The sequence below is a fragment of the Mustela putorius genome, unplaced genomic scaffold (genome assembly GCF_011764305.1).
Source record: "Mustela putorius furo isolate JIRA1106 unplaced genomic scaffold, ASM1176430v1.1 tig00000196_pilon_pilon_pilon, whole genome shotgun sequence".
Lineage (NCBI taxonomy): Eukaryota > Metazoa > Chordata > Mammalia > Carnivora > Mustelidae > Mustela > Mustela putorius.
Window position 1 is genome coordinate 11,828,840 of NW_025421310.1, and position 25,836 is coordinate 11,854,675.

At 55.5% G+C, this 25,836-nt stretch overlaps 1 protein-coding gene across 2 annotated transcripts in view; it reads left to right on the plus strand.

The window, feature by feature from the left end:
- Positions 1–25,836, plus strand: part of LIG1 (DNA ligase 1) — a 37,028-nt gene that overhangs the window by 5,397 nt on the left and 5,795 nt on the right. The window contains exons 1-23 of one of the 2 annotated variants that reach the window (XM_013064042.2): positions 1,039–1,089; positions 1,658–1,729; positions 3,242–3,331; positions 3,844–3,979; positions 5,818–5,944; positions 8,681–8,776; positions 10,120–10,221; positions 11,115–11,234; positions 11,402–11,477; positions 14,089–14,169; positions 14,382–14,438; positions 17,004–17,176; positions 17,589–17,755; positions 18,130–18,206; positions 19,043–19,134; positions 19,345–19,444; positions 20,354–20,439; positions 21,156–21,271; positions 22,230–22,325; positions 23,007–23,117; positions 23,686–23,757; positions 25,416–25,560; positions 25,689–25,771. In XM_013064042.2, the coding sequence (XP_012919496.1) occupies positions 1,713–1,729; positions 3,242–3,331; positions 3,844–3,979; positions 5,818–5,944; positions 8,681–8,776; positions 10,120–10,221; positions 11,115–11,234; positions 11,402–11,477; positions 14,089–14,169; positions 14,382–14,438; positions 17,004–17,176; positions 17,589–17,755; positions 18,130–18,206; positions 19,043–19,134; positions 19,345–19,444; positions 20,354–20,439; positions 21,156–21,271; positions 22,230–22,325; positions 23,007–23,117; positions 23,686–23,757; positions 25,416–25,560; positions 25,689–25,771 (2,220 nt within the window). In that variant the 5' untranslated portion in view covers positions 1,039–1,089; positions 1,658–1,712. Of the gene's footprint in view, positions 1–1,038; positions 1,090–1,657; positions 1,730–3,241; positions 3,332–3,843; positions 3,980–5,817; positions 5,945–8,680; positions 8,777–10,119; positions 10,222–11,114; positions 11,235–11,401; positions 11,478–14,088; positions 14,170–14,381; positions 14,439–17,003; positions 17,177–17,588; positions 17,756–18,129; positions 18,207–19,042; positions 19,135–19,344; positions 19,445–20,353; positions 20,440–21,155; positions 21,272–22,229; positions 22,326–23,006; positions 23,118–23,685; positions 23,758–25,415; positions 25,561–25,688; positions 25,772–25,836 lie in introns of those variants that run through there. The other variant, XM_004767454.3, reaches the window with a different exon arrangement.

Sequence of the window (25,836 nt, forward strand, 5' to 3'; positions counted from 1 at the left end):
GAAATATGCAGGGTTTAAAATAAAATCGGGATAGAGCTATGCGGTGACTGGTCTCGTTCACACCCCTACTCCCAGCCACCTAATGTGCCCCCCGTGACCACTTCTGTTGGCTTCCTGATTATCCTTCCAGAGTTTTTGTTTTGCAAACAAAAGCAGGACCAAAGAATAGATTGGTCTCTATTTTCTCCTGTCTTATGAAATCAGTAGCTTATTATGTCCGCTGTTCTGCCTCCTTTTTTTATTTATTATTACTGTTTAAAATGTGACTTAAAATACCTAGAACGTCTTTCTGTAGCAGGACATACATAGAGAATGTCTTCATTCTACCTTTTTTTTTTTTAAACTTTTTATTTTGAAAGGATTACATAGACTTACCAGAAGTTATAAAAATAGTACACACCTATTTTCCCCAGTGGTAACATCTTACATAACCGTAGTCCAGTATCAAAACCAGGAAGCTGGGCCCTAAGCTAGACCACAGAGCTGGTTAAGCTGTGTGTGTGTGTGCACACACGCATGCACGGTTGAACCCATGTATAGATCTGTGTAACCATCACCGCAGTCGGGATACGGAACAGTTCTGTCCCCACAAAGGCTCTAGCTGTGCTGCCCCATTATAGCTGACCCCCCCCATCTTTTGTCCCTAAGCTCTGATCACCCCCGATCTCTTCTTCATCCTAAATTTTGTCATTTGGAAAACGTTCCATAAATGGAATCGTACAGTACGTAACTCTCTGAGATCTGCGTGATGTTTTTGCTCCTCGTTTCTGGTAAGAACATCCCTTAGAAACTGCTCAGCAGCTGGTCTGTATACACCAGTGGGTATAATTTAATGGACTGCCATGTTTCAGAGTTATTTGAGGATATTATGTAATCACCTAAAAACAGTTTTTTATTGATCTTTTTTTTTTTTTTTACAAGATTTATTTATTTTTACAGAGAGAGAGTGTGTGTGCGTGCGCACACAGCGGGGGAGCAGTGGCAGAGAGAGAAGGAGAAGCAGGTTCCCCACTGAGCGGGGCTCCATCCCGGGACCCTGGGATCTTGACCTGAGCCAAAGGCAGACGCTTAACCAACTGAGCCACCCAGGTGCCCCAGTTTTTTGCTGATCTTAAAACTTAACTTCTCCCCCAAAAAACCCCAAACAAAACTGGAAAAAAAAAAATACCTGTAGGCCTTCATTGTGCCTTCCTATTAGATGAGAAGCAGGCTTCATATGATCAGGGAGGCTTCTTATCTTGCTCTGACTTGGGACTTTCTCTTCACTCATAAATCTCGGCAGCAAATCAGTTTGGTCATGAAAATGGGAGGTTTTTTCCTTTTTTTTTTTTTTTTAAGATTTTATTTATTTGATAGAGATCATAGGTAGGCAGAGAGGCAGGCAGAGAGGGGAAGCAGGCTCCCCGTTAAGCAGAGAGCCCGATGCGAGGCTCGATCCCAGGACCCTGGGATCATGACCTGAGCCGAAGGCAGAGGCTTAACCCACTGAGCCACCCAGGTGCCCCCAAAATGGGAGTTTCTTGTCAGTGAGGAAACTCGTGTTTCTGATTTTATGGATTTTTTTTTTCTTTCTTTTTCTCTCTGAAAGAAGGAGGGTTACGTGTTTTGATCTGTGCTCAACCAGTAGTCTCACCAAGGATCTGGATTTCTGTTTCAGGAGCAGCGGCTGGAGAAGAGGAGGAGGAGAGGGGAAGGGAGAATTCTGGCCCATCATGCAGCGAAGTATCAGGTGAGAACCCACCCACGCCCCTGCCCCACCGTCTCACAAGCGCTGAGATCTCTGTTTCTCTGTTTCTGTGCCTTTTCTTGGAAGAACACAAGTTAGTCTGCAAATCAGAATTTCCGGAAGCCGAGCAGTGCAGAACATGGGCCTGGAATCGGGAGGATGGGTGATGCAACCAGAGTTTTTTAGCTGAAGGTTCAGAAACACTGACCTAGTGGTTCACAGTCAGTGTTTGACCCCCTCTGCCCAGGGGACAGCCAGCTGGGCCTGGAGATGTTCTTAGTAGTCACAACTAGGGGGAGAAGGGGCCTTGTGATGGGCTGGGCGTAGTTGCTGCTGACACCCCCCACAATGAAGAATGATCTGGCCTGAAACATCAGTGGTGTCCAGAGTGGGAAAGCCTGTCTTACAAGCCGGCTTCAGGAAAACCAGACAGGGAGTTACATGGCTTGTGTAGTTGAAACCTTCCAGAATTAATGACCTCGGGGTTTGGAATTCGAGAGGGTGTTCAGATAGGATGGTGGAGGGGCTGCTCCTAGAAGGAGGGGATGGATTCTAGACCGGACACCGACACCCCCTCTTTGCCCCAGCTGAGACCTGGGAGGTCACAGATCACAGGCTGCGTTTTTCTCATGTGATGACGAGTCTGGGCATAGTCTGTCCTGGGCTCATGGTGCCCTTCCATGGCTTTTTTGCCCCTGGCTGGGCTGGGCTGGGCTTGATCAGTTGATTGACTGACTGACCACTAGTTATGTGTTAATTTTGGACCGGTTTTAAACATACAGAAAAGTTGTAGCAATAATAGGGCCCATTCTTGGAAACTGGCACCCGGCTTCCACCGTTGACATCTCGTGGCCTATTGGTCACAGTGAGGGACCAGCATTGTTGCGTTCCTGTTAACCACACTCCACACTTTATTCCGACCTCCCCAGTGTACCTTCTAATGCTGTTCTCTGTTCCCAGGACCCAGCTCGGAGTACTGTGTTACGTTTAGTTATCGTGCCCCCTCGGTTCCCTCTGGTGGTTCCGGGTGACAGTTTCTCGGACTCTGTTTGTCAGGATACCTGCAGACGGTCCCCCAATGTGTCTGATGTTGTTCTCATAACTAGAGGGGGCTCAAGGCAGCGAAGCAAGGTAGCCTCTCATCCCCTCATAGTAGGGATGCAGAACATCCCCGGGTCAGGAGAGTGTGGGTGAGGCCTCTCCACCTTACCCTTCTGTGGTCCCTCGTCAGTGCTCAGTTCTCTGGAAGCCAGCACTCGGGCTGGCCAGTCTCAAGCGGAGGGACAATACCTTGCCTTAATGATTTTTTCCAGCGCACTTCACACCTCCTGACCTTTTCTGTTTAGTTATTTAACAGCTGCCTCTTCTACGGAGTCAACCCCTTGAGGGTGGGGACTTGCTCTCTTTGTCTCCACTGACTCCCCAGTGCAGAGAGGCTTTGGCATATCGGAAGCACTTACCTGATTCTTCATGCAGTTATCGTTCCCATTTTCCCCTCCTTCTGTGCTCCTCCAGGTCATTTTTCTACCCCAAGAATGAGGGCAAAGTGAAAAAGCCAGAGAAGGAGACCTCCAACAGCGTCAGAGAGACGGAGCCGCCTCCAAAGTACGTAATGGGACGAGGACATGGTGAATTTGTTCCTTTGTAAGTCAGGACTCCCTTGGCTCTAAGCGTGTCAAACCCAGCTCAGAATGTCTGGGAGTCCTCAAGGGAATTTTTTGACTTCAGTAATTGGGACATCGAAAGGCATAGATCCGGCTTCAGGCACAGCTGCATCCAGGGCCTCCGCCTTGTCAAAGCGAGTTGGCAAGTCCAAGTTCCGGGAGTAAGACAACTGTGGGCAGGCATTCAGGAGCAAGGTGCATGCATCAGTCCTATCCCTTCCATTGTCTCGGTCAGGACCCATCACAAGGCTGTTCCCACCTCCAGGGGAGGCTGGGAAGGATAGTCTCAAGCTGTGGATGGACGATTAAGAATGTATGTTAAGGAGCACCTAGAAAAAGCTCATGGGATGCTTGAATGAGAAGGAAAGGAATGGGACCTAATGGAAGGGCTGGAACATTCGGGAAGGACCCCCTCTATGCCTGCCAGAGCACCCCCATTTTCCCACCTTCCAGGATGGCACTGAAGGAGCGGAATGGAGAGGTGCCTGAGAGCGATTCTCCAGTGAAGAGGCCGGGGCGGAAGGTGGCCCGGGTCCTGGGCAGTGAAGGGGAGGAGGAGGACGAGGCCCTCACGCCCTCCAAAGGCCAGGTAGGTCCCCACAAGCCTGCCCACCGTGACTGGAAGAAGCCATCGTTCCCAGCAGCCTCTGACGCGGAGTGTAGGCCAGCTGCTCAGTTGCTCATGCCCCAGGTGGTGGACGAGTTGAGCGACCGTGCCCTGGAGCAGAGGGACGGCCTGGTCTGCGCAGTTCTGCTCCACCTGTGCTCCGTGGCCTGGGGCAGGCTCTGGCCCTCGGTCTTCAGCCGCCCCACCGGTACCATATGCCCCCCGGAAGCACCTACCGTTCGGGGTGACTCTGAGCAGGAAGAGTCCACCTATGGATCTGAGAACAATGCATGAGCCAGAATTAGGGCTCAGAGACCCATCCCGTCTCTCCTATTGTCAGAGGGCTTTTCACCTTTTCCAGAGACCTTGACTTGCTTCCTTCTTTTGCTCCAAAGTCACCCAGTGGGCAACCGATTGGTGACCTTAATTCTCTCTGCAGCCTTAATTGCCCTTTGCCATGTAACCAAATATATTCACGGGTTCCAGAGACAAGAAGGGGCCATCTTTAGGAGGTTGGACTTTTCCCCGTGGCCTCTAGGGATGTGTGGAATAGTTTTGAGCAGGAGAGGGACAGAGGTGGCTTTGGGTCCTGAGCCTTCCCAACATCCTTTTGGGGCCTCCACCCATCAGGGTGCAAATAGAGAGAAACCACATGAGTGATTTGAGCAGAGAGAGTTTAAGACAAAGAATTACCAACTAGGTATGCAGTTCTCAAGCGGGTCACTGCAGGAGCGAAAGAGAACTGGAAGGCATCATGGAGGTGGCAGCTGTGGGGGGCAGCTGCCACCCTGGGAGCTGTGGACCTGGCAGTGAGACCTTCAGATGCCAGTTGGCGCCTGCTGGGCTCTCTGAGCTTACAGGTGGTGCCTGAGGGCCTGGTTAGATCTTTGTGACAGGCGCTGGGTGGCAAGTGACAGCATCCATGGGGCATCACGTCTTGGGCCCCGTGAGTGTTGGAAATGCTGTAAATTGGAAATGCTGTAAATCAGATCTGCCTGTCGCAGGCCCCTCTCATGCCTTGTTGTGGTGCTGCCTGCCCTGGAGCTTTCTGCCAGAACAGGAAAGGGGTTTGCAGAGTCCCAGCCTCATGAGGGGGAGTGGACGGGGTAGGCATGAAGCTGTGAGACTGTCACTTAATAACGGGCAGAGGGCCCTGTAAGATGAGTTAGGGATTGAAACTAACATACAAATAACGGGCTTAAACAAGGTAGGAATTTATTTCTCCTTCTGATGAGCACAAAAAGTCCAGGATTAGCATGGCAGTCTCTCAGCGTCAGAGACGCAGGCTGCTTCTGTACCATTATTTTTATCCTAGATTCCCTTGTCCAAGCAAATGTCCATTTTTGGCTAGTGAGAAGAGCGAGGCATTCCATGGGAAGTGTACACCCTTATCCCTTGTATTGCACTGTGTAGAAGGCTCCTGGCCACGCCTAGCTGCAAGGGAGGCTGGGAAGTGTGGTTCTCGGGCTTCCAGCCATACCTAGCTGCAAGGGAGGCTGGGAAGTGTGGCTCTTAGACTCTGGCCTGCACCTAGCTGCAGGGGAGGCAGTGAAATGTGGTTTTTAGTTGGGCCATTATATGTTTAGCTAAAAATCAAAAGTTCTGTTACTTTAGGAAAAAAGAGAGTTGTTATTGTTGTCCTTGATGGGGACATCTGGCGCCATGAAATTTCACAGGAGGGTAAGGAGGCTAAGGCCCGGGTTAAGAGAAGAGGAGCCCTGAACGAGGACAGGGAACTCTCTACCCCCAACTGGAAAAGGACAAGGAGGTAGCTACTCTTTCCTCTCCTCACTCAAGAATTGCTTTTTCTTGCTTTCCAGAAGCCTGCCCCGGGCTCTCCACAAGTCTCCCCTCCCAGCCCTGTCACATTGCCCGAGAGCAGCCCTCCCCTCTCCAGCACCTCTCCTGTGGACATCTCCCCAGCAGGGATCCCGAAGCGGCGGACGGGTGAGGACACACAGGCCCCTGCCCCCTTCCCTTGCCTGTCTTTGTCCCTGCAAGGATTTCTGCACCAGGCAGCCAGCCTCGTGACAGCTCCAATCTTAGTGCTGTGGTTGAGAGCGTGGCTTCGTCATCCACTGGCTGTGTGACCCTGGGTAAATGACTTACCTTCTTAGAAATCAAAGCAAAGCTTCATTACTTTATCTGTAAAACAAGGATGATATCAATGACAGCATTTCTCATGCAGAGATTAAGAGGAAATATGCGGAAACTACTTGGACCTGGGCCCGGCCCATAGCGAGTGCTCAGGATGTGTTGGTTATTGTGACCACGGGTACGGCCGTGAGGGAGGCAGCACGGCTCGCTCTGGGAGCACAGTGAAGAGGGAGACTTGCAGAAGAGAGATTCGCCCAGCTGAGCGCTGAAGGACAAGGAAGGGTTAACGGCAGAAGGAAGTAGACATTGAGAAGGCCCTTCAGGGCACTGATGGCTTGGTGTGCTGGTGCTTAGCACAGCAGGTTGGGGACCCCCAGTGGGGACACTGGAGAAGGTCCATGGAAAGCCAGCCTGAGGAATGGCACCTCTGTCCCCCGGGGGATCCCCCCCGAGGGATCGGGAGTGTTTTGAACGGGGTGGGGAGGCACCGGTGAGAGACCCTCACGTGATGCTTGGTGACAGGTGTGGGAGGTGCGGCCGAGGGACCCAATGTTCAGTGCTGCAGCATTTTCGTTAAGTGTGCAAGCGGATGCCGGATTGAGACAGCGAGGACTCTCAGGCACGTTTAGAAGGACGTGGGTGCATAAATCTTCTTCGGCTTTAAATTCTGTGAAATCCAAACACAGATCCGCTGTCTTTGAGAAAAACTTAGCGCCCAGTTGAGATGTGCTGACGGCACCTTGGGCTTCGAAGACAGCACGGAAAAGAGAGCGTTCGTTATTTTAACATTGAAAACGCAACACGTTGGAGTTAATAGTGTTTTTGGATACATTGGGTTATATAAACTGTGTGATTAAAACAAAGCGTATCTGGATTTTTTTCTTTACTCAGTATAGCTCCTGGCAAGTTTAAGATCAGGTCTGTGGCTCACCGTCTATTTCCATGGGGTGGTGCTAGTATGAGAAACAACACACCTGGGGGCGCCCGGAAGGCGCTGTCAGAAGAGCTCACAGCTTTTGATCTCGGGGTTGTGAGTTCGAGCCCCACGTTGGGTAGAGAGATTACTTAAAATTTTAAAAAATATATATACATAACACAGCTGAAACTAAGAGATAGTACGTGAATTACACTTGCATAAAAAACTTAAAATAAGTTTTTTGGGATTACAAAAAAGAAGAAAAGGAGTCTCAAGGGGTAATGGGGCTTGGCACTGTAGGAGCACAGAGTGGATAACACCTGAGCCGAGCCATGGAAGGTGGGGTAGTGTTGACCGGGCTGAGGCAGGGCTGGTGGGGGAGCCGGGCAGCCATGGGCAGCCTGCAGAGCTGAGCCACGTGGCACTCAGGGTGGCACACGCTGGCCTCTTTCTGGGGGATCGAGTACAGTTTGGGGAGCAGGGTGAGTTTGAGGACAGTGTGTGGTGGGGCTGGCCCCCAGAGGGCCTCGCGCACTAGGCCAGGAGCCTAGGTTTCGTCCTGGGGCTACTGGGGTGCCACAGGAGGGCTGCAGAATAGGGGGAGGGGCTCATCATGAAATAGCTGAGTGGCTCAGGGCGTGCCAGAAGCTCAGGGCTGACCCTGAGGTTGCTCCTGGGGGCAGGGGGTGTCAGGGAATTCTTTTAAGAGGAAAGGACTTCTGCACTCTGGTGTGGAGGGCCCCCAAACAGCAAGTGCCAGGGCCCAGAGTTGTGTTTGGGAACAGCAGGACTTCAGCCATGCTGGGAATGCAGGATTGTCAGGTGTGGGAAGTTAGAAAGTCAGCTGGAGAGAGGTGAGGTCGCACAGCAGCAAAAGACTTGCTTCTGGAATGGGGGGGGGGGGATGTGGCCAGCTTTCTGCGTAAGGGGGGACAGTGCCAGCAGCAGCTGATAGTAGACCCCTCTGTGACCGTGCAAGGGAGCTACCAGGTCCAGGAGGCCAGGGACAAGGGGACCAGTGACAATAAAAAAGCCATAGCCTCAGTGAGTTCCTCACCATGCGTGAGCACCTTGCTTAGAGGCCTCTAGAAGTACCCTCTGGAGCTCCAAAACAAGCCTTCAGACACACGGCGTGTCTTTGGGGGGTGCAGAGAGCACGATGGTGAGTGATTCGGGGAAGGGGACACGGACAGCAGAAGACGGATGTTCAGGGCAGCTACCGCGTTTATGTGCCAGGTCCCATCCGTCACGAGCAAGGGCCCCTGTCAGGGCCTGTTGCTTCCCTACTGCATGTGGACTTCTGAGGCTCTGGAAGAGCCATCAGAGACACACGCTGATGGCAGATCCCAGGGGTGCTGATGAGGCCCTAAGGGCAGCTGCTTGAGTCGGCTTGGTGTTGGGCCGAACATGTCCTAGCATCACTTACACTTGGGGATTGTTTCCGTTCTGTGCACTCGGGAGATGGAGGCACAGAGATTAAGTAACCTGCTCAGGGTCACACAGCCAGGAAGCAGCAGAGCTTGAAGGATGAAGTGTGCCTGGGGCAGAAGGGGAGAGGGTCCTGCAGCCTTCTCAGGGAGCCCCATCATAGTGGCCTGAGCTCATTGGGACGGGGTTGGGGAGTAGATGGGCCCACAAGGTCAATCATGCTGAGCCCTTTGTCTTCCCAGCTCGGAAGCAGCTTCCTAAGCGGACAATCCAGGATGTCCTGGAGGAGCAGGCCAAGGACGAGGACAGAGAGGCCAAGAGGAAGAAGGAGGAAGAAGGTGAGGCACCAGGAGGAGGGAGAGCGAGAGAGTTGGAAGGTGCTTGGTGGGGAATCTGGAAGGGTGGGGGCCTCTCCCAGAGGCCAGGCTGTGAGGATCCCCGGTCTGATGTCTGTGTCCCTGAATCCGGATGTGTCCGTCAGAAGCCCACACGCCAACACAGGCATTTGGGTTATGAGAGCGTTTTGAAATGCAATCATTTGGGCCACTTTAATTTAGGATTCATTCATAGGCAGTTTCCCATTTTTACCCTGTTTTTCTGTTTGTGTTGATGGAGAATGTTTTCCTCTCCACGACTTCTTTGTTCTTAGAAACGTGACCAGGAGGCAGAGATCCCCAGTCTTGCAACAGCACCCTTAGTGTCTAAGTAAATTGATGATGGCCCCTTCGGGCCAGCACCTCAACGGTGCCATTTATTAAGTAGCTATGTCCGGACAACTGTTGATGTTCTAGAAACTTGGGCATTTGATAAAAAGGCACTTGTCCAGTGAAAGGAAAGTACTCTTCTTTGTTTCATCCTTAATCACAGTGAGTTTCTAACTGAGGATGTGTCCTGCTCTCCGCACAATTGCCCAAACTTTGGAATCCCCCGTTCCCCGTTCACACTGGTTTTTGTGCAGCCACGGGAAGGAAGCCCAGCCTTGTGGACAGGTGAGGGCAGGAGCTGCAAGGCCATGGGGGCTAAGGACGCTGAAATCTGGAAGACCTCGAGCTAGTAGTTCCCGCCGTCACCAGCAGGTGTCCCCAGTGTCCCCTGGAACAGGAAACAACCACTGGTCCCGTGGGGCCCGTGTGCTGCCTTGACTTACGCCAGTGTTTGTTTACTAAAAGCCCCTCGCTAGGCTCCCCGTCTTTTAGTCCGTATCCACCGTTGCTGTGAATTGTGCATTTTTAGCCAGCGTCAATGTCTGGGGCCATGGGAGGGCAAGGAAGCTGCTTGGTTTTTCACAAGTTCGCTTACACAGTGTGTATTGTTGTCCTGGAAGTCTGGGGTTTTTTTCCAGTTTAAAACATACTTCATTTTTACCTACATCAAGTTATCATGTACATTTAGAACTCTTCCCAGTCGTATCTTGCGGTGAATAATTTTAGACGTTGGTAAGAAGACACTGGCTGGTTGTGTCTGTCTCTGGCTGCCCAGGCGCTCATGCACAGGGTGGGGATTCCGTGGACGCCCGGCCGTGCCTGGGGCTGGGCAGGAGCGGGCTCACCCCTCCCGTCGCTTTACAGACATGCTTGATGGGCACAGGAGCAAATTGGGGGCGGGACGTCTCGGGAGTTGAAATGTCCCTGGGGATCAGAATAATTCTTTTTTTGCCATGTGACTTTTCTGTTATCCAAAGCTGAGACCCCACCAGAAAGCCTCACAGAGCCTGAAGTGACCCAAAAGAAAGAAGCAGAGGGAGGGGAGCAGCCCGTGACGTCCCCTGAGCACCCAGAGACCTGTGAGTTTCCAGTCCCCCAGTGGCCCCGGCTCTCTGGTTTTGGGTCGGATATCTTACAAGGCCAGTTTATTTTCTTTTTAAAAAGATTTTTATTTATTTGAGAGAGAGAGAGAGAGCACAATCTGGGTGAGGGCCAGAGGGAGAAGCAGATTCTCCATTGAGCAGGGAGCCCTATGCGGGACTCGATCCCAGGACCAGGACACTGGGATCATGACCTGAGCCAAAGGCAGATGCATAACCGACTAAGCCACGCAGGTGCCTTCCTGAGGCCAGTTAATTTTAAGTAAGACTCAAAAGTGTTGTTAAAATGCAAATTCTAAGGGAATCAGAGGTTTTACTGCATTCGTTGTTTATTCGTTGTTTTTACGGCTAAAATCCACGCCTCCCCCCCCCATGCACATGGGAAAGAAGAGCCAGTCATCCCTCAACAAAATACTTGTATCTTTGAGAAATCACAGGTACTAAACGTTACTAACCGAGGGGTAGTTGATGAAGTTAGCCCAGCGGAGCTGCGGGTTTTTGAGGTTCCAGCTCCAGCCGGGTGCCTGGGAACCTCCTATGTGCGACACAGCCAAATGGGGTTGTGGATGCGGACCGTACTTGATTTCCTGCCAACTGCAGCAGAAGTGGGAATATTTTCTTCCCACTGAGATCATGCTGGGATTTCTTTTTAAACCATTGTCCGTAAAGTCTCCGGTCTCAGGCCGGACGCTAGGGAGAACTCTGTTACTACTGACAGAAAGGCATCAGACTCCAGGGGCTCAGCGCTTACACACAGAAAGGAAAAGGGTGGAACCACGGGTGTTTTCTGTCTGTGGAGTCAGAACGCTGTGGGCGACCAGCGAAGTCCCGGGATGAAAGTTGGCATCCCCAACTGACGTCTCTCGCTTTAGCGGCAGATTCCCCGCCGGACAGCACCTCGGAGCCTGAGGTGGCCAGGAAGCAGGAGGCTCAGGAGGAGGACCCAGCCAAGCCACCCCCCAGAGCTCCCAAGACGGTCAGCAGCTTCTTCGGTGAGTGTCTGCTGCCCCTCGGCTCCCGGCCGCGCAGGGAGGAGGCAGGCGGGCCTTTCCCCAGAGCGCACCCTGCCCCGTGGAAGGTCTGACCCCCGACTCCTGGCTTCACTGGCTGGTGGGGGCTCTCAGGAGGGGGACCCACAGTTGCCTGACTTCATTCCCAGCCCCCCGGAAACCGGCAACCAAGAAAGAAGGGAAAGAAGAGGGACCTGGCACTCCAAGACAGGAGGAGGCCAAGGGGTGAGTCCATGTCGGCTGTCGAGTGGGGAGGACGGGGCGCTAAGGGGAGGCCTGTGGTGGGTCCAGGTAATGCGGATTTGATTCATTTACCAAAGAGACCAATGAGCATCTGAAATTCTTGCAGCTCGAACCGTCGGTAATTACGGTAGATTATAACAATGACAGTGTTTTGGGCATTCTTAATGTCATTTTTGTGTCCCAGTTGAGACTTTACTGGGGAGATTGAAAGGCGCTGTGTCAGCATGTGACGTCACTCTACGAATGGTCGGCTCCTTTTCTCGCACACTGATTGTGCGTTGCATACGGGATGGTTTCTTTTAGGCTGTGTTACTTCCAATTCTGCCCTGCTCCTGTGGAGGTAGAGGAGAGGGTATTTTAGTCATTTTATGGGCATTGGAACAATTGACCCCGAGGGGTTAGGTTGGCTTCCCCCGGTCACACAGGGAGGCGGTGGAGCAGGGCTGGGCCTGGGACTCGGGTCCCCCTGAATCCTGGGTCTGGGCTTTCCCTGGCTTCTGCCTCATCTTGCCTCCAGGGTATGTGCCTGTGCTTACATGTCTACGACTAAGTTTCTCTGACAAAATCAGCATCCTGCTATGCACAAAGCTTTCTGTCTTGCTTTTTATTTCATGGGATTTGGTGATTTCTCTTATCCCATTCCCAGCCCAATCACTTGTCCATCTCTGATGACTGCCTAAAGGAGACCAACACACCTTCAGGACCTCTAGGCTCCTCACCTCAGAAATGGGGACATACTGGTGACAGAAAGCACACATTTGATCCGCTCTTAACTGTGGGCCAGGCACCGGGCGGCGTGCCTTCTGTATCCTGACGCTTGGAATCCCCCAGGCACCACTGTGTGTAGAGTCTGCCGGTCTCCCCACTTCACAGATGGGAAGAGGGAGGTGTTGGAGCAGGACGGTACTCTGGGTGGCTAGAAAGCCCAGCTCCGCCTCACCGGCCGTGTGACCTCGGGGAAGGGACATAGCCTATCTGGGCCAGTTTGCTCCTGAGGGTTCGAAACATTTGACTAGGGTCTGGCCATGGTCAAGTTCAGCAAGTTGAAGCTGCTACTGTTGTTATGAATTTACTATTAGTGCCTCACATATGTCCCAAAGGAGGAGTGTACCCCCCCCTTGAGATTCTTGGTTGTGGAATTAATTAATTAATTAATTATTTTATTTGGGTAAGAGAGAGCACGCACAAGCAGTGGGGAGAAAGGGGGAGGAAGCAGACTCCCCACTGAGCAGGGAGCTCGACGCAGGACTCGATCCTAGGATGCTGAGATCATGACCTGAGTTGAAGGCAGATGCCCAACCCATTGAGCCATCCAGGTGCCCCCTCGCTGTGGAATTCCTTAACCACAGTACTCTGGTATCTCATAATAACAGCAGGCTCACCAGGACGGCTACCACTTAGGAAAGGCTGAATGTGTCCAGCTCCCCGTGCACAGCCGTGCACACTTCCGGTCCAGCATGGCCACCCACAGTCTGTGCGTCGGGATCAGCCGCAAGAGCCTGAAAACCTCCAGAGGCTTCTCCAATCCTCCTGGGCCTCCCTGCATAGCTACAGGCCTGAGGCTGGGGAGCCCATGTTGTTTTAAAAAGGCTCCCCACAGAATGCTCCAAGGAGGAGAAACGCCCGCCATCGTGTCTTCTGTCACCCTCCTGATGGCACATGGTGGTAGGGACTCCCAGGAGCCGCGCTGGACAGAGGGCGACAGTGTGGCTCGGAGATAGGAGGTTGCTCCCTTGGGACACGGCTGCTTAGTGACGGCACAAGGATGTGAGCCCAGAGGCGTCAGACTGCAGGGGCTGCAGCACAGGGCCCCCGGCAGGGCCAGCATGTGGCATTTCCAGGGGCGATGGTGGTAACGAGAGGTTCAGCATGCTGTCTCCAGGGCCGTGCTGCTTACTAGCTGTGTGTGAGCTCCTCAAGCACTTGCCTGGGAAACAGGGTTAGAAGAGTCCCTGGTGTAGCTGGGAGCTAACAGGCAGGTGCCCTGAGCATAGTGCCTGGCACTTGGAGACATCTCGGGACTGCACCCTTCTGCTCTTCTTGCCATTCCATCAGGAGAGAGTGAGGCAGGGCTTGGGTGGGAGGCCCGAAGAGGTTTCTGGCCTCTTAGAATGGCCCCCAGAAACCAGGCAGATTGTGTTGCTCCATTTCATCCACACCAACCCCTTTCCCGTTTCTCAAACACATCATGTGCGTCTCTGCCTCAGAGCCTTTGCACTTGCTGTTTCTCCTGCTGGGAGTGCTCTTCAACCTGATACCCACTCTGCTCACTTCTCATGTCATTCTGCCCAAATGTCTCCTCCAGCCTTTTCCTCAGAAGCAGCACCTGCCATCTTGCCTTCCCCTAGCGTGGTTTTATTGTGGTTTTGGAAATTTTTTTGATATTAAAATTATTTGTTTCTATGTTTTGGGGTTTTTTCCCCCGACTCCCTAGCTAGAATGTGAGCTCTAGATTCGCGGACTTTGTTTTCATTCCCTTCTGTGCCCTCATGCCTTGAGCAGTGTCTGGCACATAGTAGGTGCTCAGAAAACACTAGCTGGAGGAATGGCTTCTCTTTGACCCAGGTGTCTAATCTCCCTGTTGCCTCCACAGACCCCCGGACCCCCCCAGCTACAATCCTGCCAAGAACAACTACCATCCCATCGACGATGCGTGCTGGAAGCCAGGCCAGAAGTGAGGCTCCCCCCGCCCCCAGCGGTCCCTCCGCCTCTCCCTGTCACCTGGTGCATCTCCCCAGAGGCCTCCATTGGAGGAAGCCATCAGACCTCTCAAGTTCCCATTCTGGGGACAAAGACCACCGCCCCAACGGTGGAGGGAGGCAGGTGGACAGACAGATGGATGGCACGGGTTATACACGCTACCCTGTGTCTCTCTTCCTTCCCCAGGGTTCCTTACCTGGCTGTGGCCCGGACCTTTGAGAAGATTGAGGAAGTTTCTGCTCGGTAACTCATCAGGCCCACCTGGGCAGGCAGGGGCAGGTGGGGCGGTGGGGCAGGTGGGGCAGTGGCTCTCGCTGCTCGGTCCCTTCGCCTCTGCGCTTTCCGCTTCACCCTCCCACCCTCTCCCCTGGAGTGGCTGCAGGGCCTTGTGGGCCACCGGCCCAGAGGGCCACACTTCTGTCTCTTTCTGTGGGTCAGAAGGAGGCGTTAACGTGAGCTCAGGTTCTGGAGTGGGGAAGCCGCCTCCTCTGATGGCAGGAACTTAATCTCCCCTGGGCAGGGAGAAGTAACTGTAGCCTCGCTGACCCTCTTGCCATCAGTGTGAGGAGGTCCGGGTCTGGATTCTAGTGGGAACCCCAGTCCCGGCGAGTGTTAGTCGGGCCGCTGGCACACTGGGCTGCCCGGCTGCGGCCCTCCCCCTTCTCCAGGCCCCTAGTCCCTGGCCCCCTGGTTCTCAGTCCCAGGTGTCTAGTCAGTGTCATCAGGTCCCTCCCCCACCATTCTGGTTCCTACCTGCGCATCAGCCTTGTTTCCAAAAGATCCTTCCATGTTGGTCTAAGTAGGTCTCAGCCCTTTTAATCTGGCTCTGTGGGATTCCTTCCTCTTTCACTTCTCAGACGTGAGCGGAGCATTTAGGCTGTTCCCAGCACTTTGTTCTCGTGCACGTGTGTCTCTCTGAACACGGGAGGAATGTCCTCCGGGACAGAAGCCCCACAGTGGAATTGCAGGGCACGGAGGGTGCGGGAAGGGCCTCAAGCGCCAGACCTGTGGGCTGCAGCAGTGGGAGGGCCTGGTTAGCCCAAGCCCTGCCCAGGGTGGGCACATGGATCTGGGAGTGGGCCCCGTTCCTCTGCCTCCTGGCCATGTGACCGTGGGCCGGTGGCCTGACCTCTCTGAGCTTCGGTCTCTTCACGAGACACGTGCAACTCGTCCGTGTTGAGGTTTCACCGAGATCCGTGGAGCAAAGAGTAGCACAGCTGGCTGTTCGGTGGCCAGAGACACTGTCCAGTGTCCTTGCGTTCAGAACCGCGGGCGACTGTCCAAACCCCAGATGTGCCCCAGTTGGAGGGTTTTATAATTTTTTTTTAAATCTTCTTGAAATAGTTTGAAACTTAGAGAAAACCTGCAGACACAGCATCATCAGTTCCCCTGTACCCTGCACCAGCGGCCCCTGACGCCAGCCCCTTCCGCCAGCATCAGGCCGTGGTCGAGACCAGGACGTTAGCGTCAGCACGTACTGTGAGGTGACATCCAGACTTCACTTGGGTTTTGCCAGTTTCCCCTTTTGCATTGTCCTTGCCCAGCCAGGACCTGCCCAGACCCTGACCCCTACCCACGGCAGGTCCTCCTCTGCAGCCACCAGTCTGATTCCTGGTTACGCGGCTCCAGGGCCATCTGCCAGCGCCTCTGCTCCACACTTGCCGCCTTCCCCTTTGCAGTGAGCAGGCGTCCTGGGGGCTTTCCTTTGTGCCTGTGCAACGACCCCATTTCTCCTCAGACTTGCACCGCTGGTTTTAGCATCCATAGGAGTGTCCCAGGGCTGGCGAAACAGATCGCCATTGCTTGGGGACCGGAAACAACAGATACGTGTCCTCTCAAGGTTCAGGAGGCCAGAAGGCCAAGATCAAGGGGTGGGCAGGGCTGGTTCTTGCTGGAGGCTCTCGGGGGAAGCCTGACTCGTGCCTCCCCCAGCTGATGGTGGCTGCGGGCATCCGTGCCTGTGGCCAACGTCACTCCAGTCCCTGCCTCTGATTCCACAGGCTCTTTTTCTCTGTGTGTCTTCTTGTGGGTTTTATACGGGCACTTTTGTTGGATTGAGGGCCCACCCATCTGTGATGATCTCCTCTTAACCCCGACCTCAAGTTACACCTGCTAAGCCCCTCTTTCCAAGTGAGGTCCTGTCCTGAGGCTCTGGCGGCCCTCCGTCTGGGTCATGCCGTTGGTCTGCCCGTAAGTCACGTGTGTGGTGTCTGCCCCGCACTGCTTTGCATTTCTCTTTCTCGTGCCTCCCCCGTGTGTTCACTGGGCTGCTTCTGTAAGGGAGACTTGGCTTCCCTTTCCAGTGAGGCCTTCTCAGCCACAAACGCAGCCATGCAGAAACAAGGTTTTACTCTTTGAGCCGGCAGCCAGCGCAGGGGTGGGAAGCGCGGGTCCTCGGGTAGACGGCCTCAGCTCACGTCTCAGCCTGGTTCTCACTGGCTCTGTGACCTTGGCCGAGTTACATGATCTCCCTGGGCCTCAGCTGCTTCTTCTGTAAAGTGGGGGTAATATCAGTATCTCCCTTGTGGCGGGGCCATGAGTGTTCAGTAAGCACCCCCCTCCCCCCACCCTGTCTGGCATCTCAAAAGCCCCCCCCCCCCCCCCGACAGCAGCTGCTGCTCCTCTGGATGGCTGTCCCCATCTTGGTCGTGAGCATGGAATGGGCTCACCTTGTCCCCAGCACCTGTGGTACCACCTGGACCTGGACTGGAGCTCCTCCTCTTCTTTCCCGGGGTCCTTTCTACCTGCTCCCTGCTTTAACACCAGAATGCCAGGAGGTCACACCTCTGCTCCCCTCCCCCGACCCAGGCTCCGGATGGTAGAGACGCTGAGCAACTTGCTGCGTTCTGTGGTGGCCCTGTCCCCTCCAGACCTCCTACCCATCCTCTACCTCAGCCTCAACCGCCTCGGGCCGCCCCAGCAGGGCCTGGAGCTTGGTGTTGGTGATGGCGTCCTCCTCAAGGCGGTGGCCCAGGCCACAGGTAAACAGGGTGTGGTGGCAGTTCCAGCATTGGGGAGGGGGGCTCCGAGGAGGAGGGTGCAGAGGTGAGGAGGAGGTGAGAGACACGGCGGGAGCTCTGAAGGTGGGGAGAAGGGCCGATCGGACAGACAGGTCTGGTGGGAGGAGCGTGGGGCGCTGGTCCAGGTGTGGGAGGCTGGGCGGCATGGGGCAGGCCGGGGGACAGGAGGTGGCTGGGAAGATGGGCTGCAGAGGGAGCGGGGTGAGGGCACTGGGACCGAGGCCGGGGCCCAGGGACACGGCTGAGCCTGGAGCGCCAAGGAGAGATGTGGGGAGACCATGAGCGGGGGCCAGGCCCGGTGTGAGCAGAGAGGACCTGAGACAGACATGCGGCCCTGTGCGTCGCCCTTACCAGGGGTTCCCTCCACCCCCAGGGCGGCAGCTGGAGTCTATCAAGGCCGAGGCAGCCGAGAAGGGCGACGTGGGGCTGGTGGCGGAGAGCAGCCGCAGCACCCAGAGACTCGTGCTGCCCCCGCCCGCTCTCACCGCCGCCGGAGTCTTCACCAAGTTCCGAGACATTGCCCGGCTGGCTGGCAGCGCTGTGAGTGGGGCAGGCTGGGCCTCCGCGCCCAGACCCTCTGCCCTTTCCCTGGGCGACCCAGAGGCACACATGTGGCCAGGGGGCCTCCAGTCACGCTCTCTGGGGCTGGGTTGCTTCGGGCCTGCTTGTGGGGGGGGGGACTCCTGCCACAATCCCGGCACCTGCTCCGCAGCTGCCATGTGACCCCACACCAGATAGTCTGTGCTTGCTCGAGGGACGGAGGGAGGCGGGCTGGAGCTGGCTTTCTTCGCACCTCCCAGGATGATAGGAAGTGGGAGTGGGGAAACAGCCAGGGCCTATTTTGGGGGACCAGCCAGGAGGAGGTGTGGGTCCCTCCCTTCGCCCCAGCCACTGACTGCTCCACCGGCCTTCAGTCCACAGCCAAGAAGATGGACGTCATCAAAGGCCTATTTGTCGCCTGCCGCCACTCAGAAGCCCGATACATCGCCAGGTAGGTGTGGTCCTGGGAGGCTGGGAGCGACGGTGGGAGGGAAAGACCAGCTGTGGTAATCCCACTGCGACCCCGACCGCCCTCACACTGGGCCCTGAGGGGCTGGACTGGGAACACAGGGTCCCTTTCCCTGGGCCACTCCCCTCCTCAAGGCCCGGGGCTCGTGGCCAAGCAGTGCCAGGGTTGATGAGCATTGCCTGCCTGGCCTCAGCGGAAGCAGTACAGGACTGCGGGCCTGGCGGTGGCCGTGCAGGTGGAAATGAAACCATGGGTCACCCCCATCACAAGAGCGTTTCTCGGGGGCCCAAGTCGGGTGTGGTTCCTCCCCAAGGTGCCGCCAGGCAGGCCTCGTCACCCTCAGCCGGGTCTACAGATGGGGAAACGGAGGCCCGGGGACAGTATGCCTCGTGCTAAAGGGCAGTGCCTCAGAGCCAGGCCTGTGGGGGGGGCGGGGCAGGCTGTTGAGTAGCACACTCTGGGCCCCTCCGGGGAGGCCCTGTCCTGCTTCCCAGCCCACTGTGTCCTGGCTCACTTGCCCTGAGCCTCACTGAAATTCCCCAGAGGCCCGCTGAAAGACAAAGACATCACGGGATCCCTGGTTCTGCCTAGGGAAGGCCGGCGGCCATGGCTGTTAGGGGCTGGCCTCCGTTTCCTCGTCTGCTCAGTGGGACTGCATGATCTCTCGGGTCCCTTCTGGCCCTGAAGGTGGTTCAGGTTTCGAGGAGAGGGTTACAGAGTTGAGGTGGGGGAGACGGGAGGAGGCAGGGGCAGGGAGTGGAGGGCAAGACAGTGAGGGTGGCCACAAGCCCACTCCCCCTCTTCTGCTGTCTCCCCAGAGCCCTGAGCGGACGGCTGCGTCTCGGGCTAGCAGAGCAGTCGGTGCTAGCCGCCCTCGCCCAGGCCGTGAGCCTCACGCCCCCTGGCCAAGGTGAGGCCCTGTGGTCTGTCCCCACACCCAGCACCAGAGTCAACCGGGTAACCCTCCTTTCCCCGAAATCCACACGGCCTCGCTCCTCTCCAGGCTCCTTCCCTGGCAGCCTTGTTTCTGTTCCTTGTTTCACTGACGTTGCCTGCTATGCCCCCGGGGTAGCCAGAGGGTCAGCAGGTCCCCAAGCCTCTGCTGGTGGTCTGTTCTCAGAATTCCCCCCGGGCATTGTGGATGCTGGGAAAGGCAGGACAGCAGAGGCCCGAAAGATGTGGCTGGAGGAGCAGGGCATGATCCTGAAGCAGACGTTCTGGTGAGATCCCGGGCTGTGGGCAGAGTGGGAGGGTGGCGGGAGACAGAGGGGCGGCAGGCTCAGCCCTGAGGGCCACGTGTGACGTGGCAGGTGACAGTGACTATATCGTGGGGCAGGTGACAGAGCAGGGGTAGTGATCCAGACGAGATTGGTGCTGGGCATGAGGCAGGGGACCGTGTTAGGACCAGGGACATGGGAACAGGGAGCAGGGAGGGGTGCTGGCCGCAGGTGCGTGCAGCAGACATCTGAGAGCTCCCAGTGAGACCGCACATGCGCAGAGGCTGAGAGAACCAGAGCAGGGTTAGTGACCAACGCGGAATGAGGGGTTAGGACATCCATGGGGTGACAGTGAGGGCTCCAGGGAGGGGGGGCTTGGCCACAGCGAGGCGGTAAGTGCCCAGAGAGAATGTCAGCGGCAGGAGGGCCCAGGAGCATTTTTGCAGATGCCCTTGGGGCACCTGCCAATCCCCCACCATCCCGGCCAGGGCCAGGGCAGCGGTCTCCACTCTGCCTACGGGGGGGATCTATAAACTGGGGCTCCCTGGCCTGCCCCCAGCCAGCTCCGTCAGACTCTTGAGAGGCAGGGCCTGGTCTTGGAGAAATTTCTGAATCCATCCTTGAGGGGTTCTAACGTGTAGCTCAGGTAGAGGGCCCCTGGTCTCCTGGTGACAGGGAGGGGTGACAGCAGGCCCAGAGCAGGGGAGACGGAGCGACGTGCAGTGGTGCTGAGTGGGGCAGTGTGACAGACGGCCAGAGTCGGGGATGTGGAGGAGTTGGGGACGGGTGCGAGCAGACCCCCGGACGAGGGGAAAGACTGGCAGAAGCACAGTTTGCAGCCAGAGCACAGGGTTTCCAGGCTGCCAGAGTTCTGGAAAGACAGCTGCCGGCTCATGTTTGCCTCTGCCCCAGTGAGGTGCCCGACCTGGACCGGATCATCCCTGTGCTGCTGGAGCATGGCCTGGAGCACCTCCCAGAGCATTGCAAGCTGAGCCCAGGTACCAAGCCACTGGGTGGGGGGCAAAGGGCATGGGGCAGGGTTTGGGGGACCTGCCCTCCTGCACGCTCCGCACCCTCCTCCTGGCATAGCTTCCTCTGTCCCGCCAAGAACCTGCAGATTCCTCCTCTTGCCTCCAAAACTGAATCCTGTTTCCTGTGCTGAAACCCACCCGTCTTCTGTTTGGAGTCCCAGTCGGATGAGGCGGGGTGGGGGTTAAATGCTGGAACAGAGTTATTACGCTAAAAGGCAGTAGATTGGGCCAGACAGAATTTCTCACACGTAAGAGTCCAGAGGAAGGCAGGTGATCAGGGAGGACACCGTGGCTGGGCTCCAGGGATCCCCTCTCCCCTCACTGGGGACTGAGTTTCCTCTGTTCCGTCACTTTATTGTCTCAAGGTTTTCACCTTAAGGTGCGTGACCAGAGGTGGCTCAGGTTTCTAGATCATAGAAGAGGGAGAGAGAGAAGAGGGGTGAGGGCGTGACCCAGACCTTGCACTTACCACTCCCCATGCATCCTAACCAGCATCCTAATCACAAGGACTTCCCTTCCTGCAGGGGAGGCTGTGAGTGTCCCAAGCTGGGAGGCCAGGTGAGGGCGTGTTCTCCCTGGGACACAGCCAGCTGTCTCTGCCACACACACCCCCATCCCACACACCCCCATCCCACACATTGCTGGCGCCTCCCCCAGCTTACTCTCTCACTCCGCCCTCCCAGGGGTTCCCCTGAAACCGATGCTGGCACACCCCACCCGCGGAGTCAGCGAGGTCCTGAAACGCTTCGAGGAGGCAGCTTTCACCTGCGAGTACAAATATGATGGGCAGAGGGCACAGGTAGGGGGGCGGGAGGGAAGGTGCCCAGGAGTGGGGTCTGTGGGCGACTCAGACCTGAACTCAGACTGTGTCCTGCCACAAACTGCCCGTGCGACCTCACACTTCTCAGGCCTTGGTTTCCACCTTCACATAGTGGCTGTGTCAGTAACCACCGCGAGGGCTTACTGGAAGTCAGTTTGATTGGACAAAATCGTCCAGATCTCTGAGCCACAGCAGTGGGAATTGAAGCAATGTTGGCTTTGCCCGCCCGTGCCCTGTGGTTGGGGTTGTTCACTGTACCAGCCGTGGTGGGAGGCCCCTCCTTAGCCCACAGTGTGCTGGCTATGTACGAGGGTGTCCCCACCCTGCAGTCAGGGACATCCTTGCTTGGGTCTGTAAGGATGCTTGTCGTGCTCATCATGGGGGCAGATGAGCGCATGTGGCAGGTGATGCTTGGTGCTCTGAGGCCCTAGAAGCAGCGAACGAGACAGATGGATCTTCAAACTGTGATACTGAAAAAATAAGAAACAAAAGGATTTATAGTAGCAGCAGTGATCTTGAAAATACATATGTGTTTTAAGTCACATATGCTGTATCTAGCACACATGCAGTTGTCGTACGAGTAAAACAACATATTCGTAGGTCTGCTTAAGGACTGTGACCAGGCTCTGTATGAAAACACAATACATTCAGATATTTATGGTTTAACACTCAGGCAAATCCGCATAGACAGAGCAAGACACCGGAACCTCCAGGGTCGGGGGCGGGGGGTCTGTGGGTAGTGAGGATGCGGAAGGATATGGCAGGGGCTTCCATGAACGGGTGGGAGGCGCCATGTGGATGGAGGAGATGACTTCCTCCAGTCTCTGCACTGATTCCTCCTCCAGAGCTTCTGGAACCTTCTGCCGGTGAAGGTAGGGCTAGGGCCAGCTGGGATAGGCCAGGCTCTGAGTCCCCCTCCCCTCTCCCACTGCCTCAGATCCATGTCCTGGAAGGCGGGGAGGTGAAGATCTTCAGCAGGAATCAAGAAGACAATACCAGCAAGTACCCGGACATCATCAGCCGCATCCCCAAGGTGGGCATCTGCCGGAGTTGTGCAGTAGTGTTCCTTTGAGGGAAAAGAAGTCCTCCCAGTGGAGATGAAGAGTAAGGACAGGCATTCGAGCATGATTAGCATTTGCAAAGGCCCTGTGGTTGGAGGGGCCTAGCCAGTCCATAAAATAAGAGAGACTGGCCTGCTGGGGTGCAGAGTCTGGGAGGGCCAGAGGCTGACCCAGGAGAGCCCCCACAGCTTTGGGGAGCTGGAGATGGTTTTTAGCAGGGATGCACTGCGATCAGACTTGGGGTTTGCTCAGAGCACCCTGACTGCTGTGAGGAGAGTGGGTTACACACAGGGTCCATGCAGGAGCAGGGAGACTGGTAGCATGATGTGGCCTTGGCTGGACTGGGCTCAGTAAGATGGGGGACTGGTGGTGGCTTAGAGATTTCAGAGAGGAGTGGACAAGTTCCCGGAGAACTGACAAAGGCCACTGGGTTTCCAACTTATGGGACCAAGTAGTAAGTCTCAGAAAAGTTTGTTTTTCCCTTCCTATGGGCATTGAGGGTGTGTATTCATACATGCGTCTCTAAGTTGGCATCAGTTCATCGGTGGATCTCGAGAGCTGTGGAAGGAAAAGAACATTTGTTTTTCTGGGCCTGTCTTTTGCCCTCATCTCCTACCTCTTAGTAGTCCCAGCTCTCTCTTTTCACCTTTCAGATTAAACTCCCATCAGTCACATCCTTCATCCTGGACACAGAAGCCGTGGCTTGGGACCGGGAAAAGAAGCAGATCCAGCCATTCCAAGTGCTTACCACCCGCAAACGCAAGGTAGCCTCCATTCCCCTCTGCTGCCTGCCATAGTCACACACTTTCTCCTCTTCCTCCCAGCCCTGCCCCGACCCCAGAAGAACAGAGTGTCCACTGGGATGTGGTTCTTGCTGCCTTTTACAGGGTGGCTGCCACAGCTCCAGCCATTGCATTCTCATCCCAGCATGCCAAGTACAAAGGGGGAAGAGCCCTTTTCCTATGTCTCTGTTTCATCGTGAAAGATCAGTTCCAGGAGGCCTCCCCACAGTCTGTGCCCCGCAAACTTCTTTTCCCTCAATGGCCCGAACTCTGTCCCATCAACACCATTAGCTTGTAGCTAATGTACAGGGAGGCTGGGAGAGCAAATATTTGACAAAGGGGAGTGAAGTTGTTGGGATTAGCTAAGAGCCATCACGATGCAGAGCCTGGAGCCGGGAGCATTGTCACCCTCACGGGTGTGTGGCCTGTTGGCTGGAGAGAAGGGGAGAGTGGTAGGTGACAGGTGTCTGCCTGGGGCATGGTGGGAGGCACACTGACCATGCCCCTGTCTCCATCCCCCACCCCTGCTTTCCCCTCTGTGCCAACCCAGGAGGTGGATGCAGCAGAAATCCAAGTGCAGGTGTGTCTGTATGCCTTCGACCTCATCTACCTCAATGGACAGGTGAGTTCCGGCTGTGGGTCTGGGGGCAGGTGGGGGCTGTGTGTGAGCTTGGGAGCCAGAGGTCTGTGGGGCCACACTCAGGCAGCAGTTCTCAAAGTGTGGCCTGAGGACCCCTGAGGGTATCTCCAGGACCCTCGCAGGGGAGTCTGTGAGGCCCCACCCACCTTCCCCAGCTCCGCAGCTGGGCGAGGCCAAGTTTCCCCGCGAGGCCACCATCTGAGTGCACATGCACACGTGAGAGCCCAGCTCCATTAACAGCCAGACATGGAAGAGTTTGCACAAACATAAACTAATGCCACCTGTTCCCTAATTTTCCCTAACGCGGGCACATTTCATAAAAATTTGTTGTTGGGTTAACATATGGGAGGCGTTGATTTTAAATGAATTAACAAACGCCCAGATTTCTCACTTTTCACGTAGCCAGTATAAACACGCGATTTCGTCGCGGGTACTCCGTCGCTGCTCTGGTACATATCCAGAGATGTAACCCACATATACTCAAGCTGTCTGGAGTCGGGGGTGTCCCGAGACTGGAAAGTTTGCCAACTACTGCTCTGGGGCTGGGGTAAGAATCGGAAGCCAGACCACCTCTTTTTACATCCCAGCTCTCCCTTCCTGGGTGTGCAGCCACAGGCCAGTGACCTAGCCTCTCAGGGCCTCCGTTTCCTTATCACTACTGGGATCAATCACCAGAGTCTCCCCTTAGGAGAGTCTCAGAGTGAATCTGGACGCAGAACAGATGAGTCTGGGCTGTTGAGATAAGTTCCATGCCCTTGCAGGGATGGAAGAGAACAGAAGGAGTGAGCTCCCCATCTCAGGAAGCATCCTACCTCAGCCTGGTGGAGGAGGGCCATGCCTCCCCTGGGGCTGGATGGGCGAGAGCTAGGTGACTTCTTCCCGCAGCCTGCCCGATGGTTTGTAAGAACAAGGCTTCCTGCCAGATTCAGCTTGGAATCGGTTTGCTTGGTTTCCAGCAGGGCTGTTCTGAAATCAGGGGAGTGCACAGAACATGAAAGGGGGCAGTTAATAAGGTCACAGAGAGTAGATTAACTTCCAGAAGGTTGGCAAGTCTGTTTCACCATATAAAGCAAACAGTGTTCTCCCACAGTGGATCTGGTCTCAGAGCTCGGCAGACGAAGGCCTGTGGGCCCGATCTGTCTCAGCCTTTTTTGTCTGTAAAGGTTTGATGCTCCTGTCCTCTGACTTCTGCCCAATAGCCCACAGTTGAGCGGTTGCAACAGAGGCCAAGTAGCCCACAGACCCGGGAATATTTACTGTCTGGTTCTTTGTAGGACAGGGCTGCTGACCCCTGGATGAAAATGCAACACATTCTCAGAAACACATTGAGGTTACATCCCTGTGGTCGTTGGCTTCCTTCTGGCTCTGTTCAGCCGGTGTTGAATGAGGAACCGTAGCCCTAATAACAGGAGTCTGTTCCCGTCTCCAGTCCCCGCGCCGCTCTTGACCTGCCCTTGAAATTGGTCCTTTCCCTTCTCAAAATCCTGGTGCCGGCATGGTTCCTCCCTGTCCAGCCGGTCCATCGGGAGCTGTGCAGTGGCTGGTGACTCTCGGGTGTCCTGTCTGTCCCAGGCCCCGGCTTCTTCTCATCCACAGTGATGTCCCTTTGTCTCTCTCTTCCTGCCCCACCCCCAACCCAGTCCCTGGTGCGCGAGCCACTTTCCCGACGCCGGCAGCTGCTCCGGGAGAACTTTGTGCAGACGGAGGGCGAGTTTGTCTTCGCCACTTCCCTGGACACCAAGGACACGGAGCAGATCGCCGAGTTCTTGGAGCAGTCTGTGAAAGGTGAGGGTGTCTGGGGCCGGCCGCCGTGTGCGTCCCGCATTCCTGCCCGCCCCAGCCCCAGTGCCTTCTGCAAGCTGGCTGTCCTGAGCCGCGGCTTCACAAAGGCCCCTTGTCCCTATCTCCCTCAGACTCCTGTGAGGGGCTGATGGTGAAAACCCTGGATGTCGACGCCACCTACGAGATCGCCAAGAGGTCACACAACTGGCTCAAGGTGAGCTGGCCCGGCTGCCCTTCCCACATCTGGCGATCTTTCCACACCGGGTTCCAGCCCCCACC